At 44.7% G+C, this 7476-nt stretch overlaps 1 protein-coding gene across 2 annotated transcripts in view; it reads right to left on the reverse strand.

Annotated features, from left to right (window-relative positions):
* Positions 1-118: 118 nt before the first annotated feature.
* Positions 119-7476, reverse strand: part of SAMM50 (SAMM50 sorting and assembly machinery component) — a 24863-nt gene continuing 17505 nt past the window's right edge. The window contains exons 13-15 of one of the 2 annotated variants that reach the window (XM_075602778.1): positions 6984-7142; positions 5608-5749; positions 119-515 (exon numbers count right to left, since the gene is read on the reverse strand). In XM_075602778.1, coding sequence (XP_075458893.1) covers positions 470-515; positions 5608-5749; positions 6984-7142 — 347 coding nt within the window. In that variant the 3' untranslated portion in view covers positions 119-469. The remainder of the gene's footprint in view (positions 516-5607; positions 5750-6983; positions 7143-7476) is intronic. The other variant, XM_075602779.1, reaches the window with a different exon arrangement.

Here is a 7476-nt window from a genome sequence, read left to right on the forward strand (position 1 = left end):
TCCCCTCTTCAGGACCCTGGAATGATGCCGAGTGATGGTGTTTATAATAGGCACCTGGTCAAGTTAATATTTGGAAAAAACACCCAAATCAAATCAAGACAGCTAAACAATACTGCAGTAATTTTCTTTTTTTTTTATAATGCAATTGCCTGCATACACGGGAGCAGAAAATATAGTACACAAAGGCCAATGGGGCATTTTAGAAGTTTAAGAAGAAAAAAAAGCATAGCATTTAGACCAGGGGTGACCAACTCCAGTCCTCAAGTGTTACCAACAGGTCAGGTTGAGAATATCCCAGCGTCAGCACAGGTGGTTCAATGATTGAGCCACCTGTGCTGACGCAGGGATATCTAATACCTGGCCTGTTGGTGGCCCTTGAGGACTGGAGTTGGCCACTGCTGATTTAGACACTGCTTCGTTTATTTCTGAAGTGCTTCTTCTTGTTCAGCAACAGACGACTGCGGAGGAGCTACAGAAATCTTATTCCAGCTCCAAACTGCACTCCATCGCATATCCTGAAACAGAACAAGAACAAAGGGTACTTAGTGAGACAGAATGACCAACAGTATATGCAAGTGATCCAATGCTAGGTAAAAACCATCTCTAAATCATCATTGAAGCCTTTGCTGTGTGTATTATATAGTATATGCAAGTGATCCAATGCTAGGTAAAAACCATCTCTAAATCATCATTGAAGCCTTTGCTGTGTGTATTATATAGTATATGCAAGTGATCCAATGCTAGGTAAAAACCATCTCTAAATCCTCATTGAAGCCTTTGCTGTGTGTATTATATAGTATATGCAAGTGATCCAATGCTAGGTAAAAACCATCTCTAAATCATCATTGAAGCCTTTGCTGTGTGTATTATATAGTATATGCAAGTGATCCAATGCTAGGTAAAAACCATCTCTAAATCCTCATTGAAGCCTTTGCTGTGTGTATTATATAGTATATGCAAGTGATCCAATGCTAGGTAAAAACCATCTCTAAATCATCATTGAAGCCTTTGCTGTGTGTATTATATAGTATATGCAAGTGATCCAATGCTAGGTAAAAACCATCTCTAAATCATCATTGAAGCCTTTGCTGTGTGTATTATATAGTATATGCAAGTGATCCAATGCTAGGTAAAAACCATCTCTAAATCCTCATTGAAGCCTTTGCTGTGTGTATTATATAGTATATGCAAGTGATCCAATGCTAGGTAAAAACCATCTCTAAATCATCATTGAAGCCTTTGCTGTGTGTATTATATAGTATATGCAAGTGATCCAATGCTAGGTAAAAACCATCTCTAAATCCTCATTGAAGCCTTTGCTGTGTGTATTATATAGTATATGCAAGTGATCCAATGCTAGGTAAAAACCATCTCTAAATCATCATTGAAGCCTTTGCTGTGTGTATTATATAGTATATGCAAGTGATCCAATGCTAGGTAAAAACCATCTCTGAATGCTGTTTTCTGTCTACCGCTAATCAAATTAAGTGTTGCCACCTAGGCAGGGAACACCCTGTGTAGAAAACCATTTGTTTGAATGTGCCTCAGATGTGCTAATTAAGCAGACAGAACAACACTGTCAGGTGACTTTTTAGGCATATATAAACCCAGTCAGAACAGCTAGTCTGCTTGCAGCCCATATCCAAGTGGCCCATTATAAGTGGCATGACTACTGAACAACTGAAGTTTAAAAGGAAGGTCAAAAGAAGTGAGGAAGAAGTGGACACCCCATCTGGCCCTGATTCCTGCATTTGAACTACGCTGGAAAGGAGGATATCATCAATACCAGACTGCATCATTACTGCTGTGATGCTGCCTTTACCATTTATATGTGCTGTGACTTCACTTCTTCTCAAATTATGCACTTCTTTTTACCAGCCTCACTATGTCTCTAACTCCATTCATATATCTCCATCTCTCCTTCCTTCACCACTTCTCTGTTCACATGAACTCCTTTCTTACCTGCGTCCTCTGACACCACACAGCTATATCCCCTGCACTAAAACACACCCCTACAAATCCTCCTCACACATTCTCTTTCTATCCATGCTTCTCCTCCTTGCTTCTGGGGATATCTCTCCCAATCCTGGTCCCTGTCTTATTCCTACATGCGCTCGTCCTCGCCTGCCAACTGCAACCTCTACTCCTTCTGGTGTCAACCCCTCCAACCTCATACCCATCCCCTGCCACCCTCCCTCCTCTCTCCCTTTCTCCTGTGCCCTTTGGAATGCTCGCTCCCTCTCTAACAAGTTCCTCTCTGTGCATGACTTCTTTCTCTCTCACTCCCTGCTTCTCTTTGCTATAACTGAGACCTGGCTCACTCAGTCTGACTCTGCTCTGGAAGCTGCCCTCTCCTACGGTGGCCTTTCCTTCTCCCACACTCCGCGCCCTGATGGCAGGGGTGGAGGCGTGGGGCTCCTGCTCTCCTCTCTCTGTCGTTACCGATCCCTTCCTATTCCTCCCTCTCTTGCTTTTCCCTCCTTTGAGGCTCACACTGTCCAGATTTTCTCTCCTCTCCCTGTTCATGTGGCGATCATCTATCGCCCACCTACCTCTACTCATTCCCCTTCTGCCTTTCTCTCTCACTTTGAATCCTGGCTCTCTTTCTTCCTCTCCTCAGACCCCTCTGTTCTTCTCCTTGGGGACTTCAATTGCCACATTGATGACCCCTCTCTCCCTTGGGCTTCCCGCTTTCATTCTCTAACCTCTTCTTTTGGCCTTCAACAGTGGACTGCAGCCAGCACCCACAAGGACGGCCACAACTTAGACCTGGTTTTCACTAAGAACTTCTCTCTCTGATTTCTCCATTTCCCCTTTTCCTCTCTCTGACCATCTCATCTCATTCTCTCTATCTCGCTTCTCCCCTTCTCCACCTACACTCCGGTTCTGCAGAAACCTGCGCTCTATTCACTTACCTGACTTTGAGTCCACTTTACGCTCCTCCCTCTCCTCTCTCAGCTCTGCTACAGACCCCGACAACCTGGTCAGGAACTACAACTCTGTCTTGTCCTCCTTTCTTGATCTACATGCCCCACTTTCTCTCTGCCGCACTCGCCCTTCTAACCCTAGACCCTGGCTAAATTCCCACACACGCATGCTGCGTTCCTCCACTCGTTCCTCTGAACGCCTCTGGAGGAAGTCTCTCACACTCGCAGACTTCATTCACTACAAATTTATGCTATCCTGTTTCAACTCTGCCCTCTCGCAAGCTAAAGAAGCCTACTTTTCTGTCTGTCTTTGTCTGTCTCCTACTGTTCTCTGTCTTTGATACTCTACTCAAACCACCCTCAGCGACCTCGCCTTCCTCCATCTCCGCTCAGAACTTTGCTGACTATTTTAAGGAAAATGTGGAATCCATACGGCAGAACATCCCCTCTGTTTCTTCCTCCCATCCTTCACCTCTTCCTAACTCTCCTCCTGCCTTCCTTGACTCTTTTTCCACTGTCTCAGAGGAGGATGTGTCGCTGTTGATCGCCACTTCTCCCTCTACCACTTGCCCTCATTCCCTCCCATCTCCTAAAACCTCTTGCGCCTACTATAATCCCTACGCCCACACACATTTTTAACTCCTCACTCTGCTCTGGAACCTTTCCATCCTCCTTCAAACATGCAACAGTCATACCATTACTCAAAAACAAGAAGCTTGAACCTACCTGTCTTTCTAACTATCGACCTGTCTCCCTCCTGCCTTTTGCCTCTAAACTCCTTGAACGTCTTGTATTCTCTCGCTTGCTCCATTTTCTCAACACCTATTCTCTCCTAGACCCTCTACAATCTGGCTTCCGCACTGCTCACTCCACGGAAACAGCCCTCACTAAAATAACTGATGACCTCCATGCTGCCAAAGACAGAGGTCATTACACTCTGCTCATATTACTCGACCTCTCTGCAGCATTTGACACCGTGGACCACCCTCTTCTCCTTCACTTTCTCCATACTCTTGGTATTCAGAACAAAGCTCTATCCTGGATCTCATCCTACCTCTCCCATCGTACTTTCAGTGTCTCTTCTGCTAACACCTCCTCCTCCTCTATTGATCTCTCTGTGGGGGTACCCCAGGGCTCTGTCCTGGGACCTCTTCTCTTTTCTCTGTACACACTCTCTCTAGGTGACCTAATAACATCTTTTGGGTTTAAATATCACCTCTATGCTGACGACACACAAATATACTTTTCAACACCTGACCTTACACCTGCTATACAGACCAAAGTTTCTGAATGTCTCTCTGCTATATCATCCTGGATGGCCCTCCGTCGCCTTAAACTCAACATGGCTAAAACAGAGCTCCTCATACTTCCTCCCAAACCTGGCCCTACTACCTCCTTCCACATTACTGTTGGAACTACGATCATCCACCCAGTAGCCCAAGCACACTGCCTAGGGGTCACACTCGACTCCTCTCTCACATTCGCCCCTCACATTCAAAACATTTCTAAAACTTGTCGCTTTTTCCTCCGCAATATAACAAAGATACGCCCTTTCCTCTGTTGCTCGACCGCTAAAACTCTGACTCAGGCCCTCATTCTCTCCCGTCTTGATTACTGTAACCTCCTGCGGTCCGGCCTTCCTGCCTCTCACCTGTCTCCCCTACAATCTATCCTAAATGCTGCTGCCAGAATCACTCTACTCTTTCCTAGATCTGTCTCAGCATCTCCCCTCCTGAAATCCCTCTCCTGACTTCCAATCAAATCCCGCATCTCACACTCCATTCTTCTCCTCACTTTTAAAGCTTTACACTCTTCTGCCCCTCCTTACATCTCAGCCCTAATTTCTCGCTATGCACCACCCTAACTCTTGCGTTCTGCTCAAGGATGTCTTCTTTCTACCCCCTTTTTATCTAAAGCACTCTCCCGCCTTAAACCTTTTTCACTGACTGCCCCACACCTCTGGAATGCCCTTCCCCTCAGTACCCGACTAGCACCCTCTCTATCCACCTTTAAGACCCACCTTAAGACACACTTGCTTAAAGAAGCATACGAATAGCACTGTGAACATTCTGAACACATGATACATAAAGCTTGGCCCCCTGCAGACGCACTTACCAGAACTCCCTCCTCCTGTCTCTGTACGTTCTCCCTACCTACCAATTAGATTGTAAGCTCCTCGGGGCAGGGACTCCTCTTCCTTAATGTTATGTTTGTCTAAAGCACTTATTCCCATGATCTGTTATTTATATTATCTGTTATTTATTCGATTACCACATGTATTACTACTGTGAAGCGCTTTGTACATTAATGGCGCTATATAAATAAAGACATACAATACAATACAACACTGACATTTAGAAACAAGGATCCCAATGATAAATAGAAGTGTGACAGAAAGGATGAGCGCTAGTCGTCAAAATCCACCACACCAGACAAATGGAGCCAATCTTTACATGTATAGTATGATGCATTTATTATTAGATTTAACACATCTGTTGTAATTATGGATGGCTCCAATTAACCCCACTGATGCCAAATAAATGTTTTGCACTCATGCTACTACCCAAACCTCATCTAATAATAATAATGGTAAAATTACAATCAACTTATAATGTCCAGTTCTGATATTTTGTCAATACTCATCGCCGCACCCAAGACAAGATTCGGCTAATTAGCTCACCTGTCCCCACTCTGAACGCCCATAGGGACGCAGTAGTTGAGCTCCAGCCTTGCGATGTTACCGAGTCTAAGGACTAGGCCTGCCCCGTAAGACCAGCGGATACACTCTGCCAGCTTGCGCAGGTGGGCTTTGGGACCTTCGCCTGCGGAGTGAAGGGAAGATGGCGTTGCTCTCGCACAAAATATCCAAGCAAAAAGGTGTCAGACATACAGGAAATGAGAATAGTATCAAGATCAGAGCTGGAGATCAGGAAACCCAATGTCCATGTAAATATGAGAGTTAGGAGGTAACACAGCCTGGTTTTACACCACAACCGATGGTTTACAGTAGCCCGCAAAGTTTTAAAAAAAAGTCCCCACATTAAAACCAGAACGCAAGATTTTGGAGACAAGTGTTCCTTCATCTATGTTGAACTGCCAATAGAACTAAAAACGCACTACACGATCAAAACAGCTGTCTGTGGGTAGGTTTACTGGCTATGCATCTTAACCCATGCTGTGCTCAAAAGCTGTGCAATGCAGCAAGCATAAGCTTATAGGGGACCATATCATATGGTTTTGAAGCAAAAGGTGGCATTGTAAGCTCATTTGCATGTCATTTCCCAGATTCCTTTGCTACAGTGAAATCACTGTATGCTGGGTGATAATGGTGAAAGGCAGGGTTGCAGACCTGTCTAAGACATGCAAATGAGCTCAGAGTAATATTTCCATTAAACACACACACACACACACACACACACACACACACACACACACACACACACACACACACACACACACACACACACACACACACACACACACACACACACACACCAAAAAATGTCAAAAGGGGAAAGGGAGGGTGCATACTGTCCTAAAACAAAAAAGTTTCATTTGAGTCATTTTAATGAGTCAAATTTACTATTTACATATTACATGTGTGCTACATGACATTGGAAATCCTCAGCTGCTTGGTCTTCACTAAAGCAGAATTTAGAAAAAGAAAAAAACATATAAATGGAACTTCTATAAATATTTTTTACCTAAAAAAACACACACACAAAAAAAAAAAAAAAGTGAATCTAAGAAAAGAAAAGCTTTGATTCTTTTCCCAAAGATTAAACCCATCAAGAGTGCGAGCCACACTCCCAGAAGATGACATTTTTAAAGATCCATGTCAACGCCACGGCACTACATAACTCATGTTACTGGCATGAGTATCAGCCACGGCACTACATAACTCATGTTACTGGCATGAGTATCAGCCACGGCACTACATAACTCATGTTACTGGCATGAGCAGGAGACCGCATTGTGTTCCGATCAGCAGGGCACAGCAGGGTACACAGCAGGGTAGTGGGGGGTGGAGCGTCTCAATGTAGAATTCTTTCTTACCGTAGTTAAGGTTGCAGAGGTTCCCAGCATTGAGGAAGAAGTGTGTTCTAAAAAGGTCCCCAAAGCCTCCCCGTCCAGGCCGGAAAGGGAGAGGGGTGTACAGGTGCACCCCACCCGCCCAGTATGCTTCTCCTCCCAGGTAGTCACCTGCAGAAGAAACTATTTAACAGCTGTATATTTACAATCTGAACGCACGCAGAATAGGTAACAGGTTATATCGGGTGGGCAACTCCAGTCATCAAGCACCACCAACAGGTCAGGTTTTCAGGATATCCCTGCTTCAGCACAGGTGGCTCAATCAGTGGCTCAGTCAAAGACTGAGCCACCTGTGCTGAGGCAGGGACTGATTGAGCCGCCTGTGCTGAAGCAGAGATATCCTGAAAACCTGACCTGTTGGGGGCCATGAGGACTGGAGTTGCCCACACCAGGGTTATATGCAAGTTATACCTTTTATTAAAATAATTACAACAATGATGGTAGTTATCCATAGGTA

The sequence above is a fragment of the Ascaphus truei genome, chromosome 5 (assembly GCF_040206685.1).
Source record: "Ascaphus truei isolate aAscTru1 chromosome 5, aAscTru1.hap1, whole genome shotgun sequence".
NCBI lineage: Eukaryota > Metazoa > Chordata > Amphibia > Anura > Ascaphidae > Ascaphus > Ascaphus truei.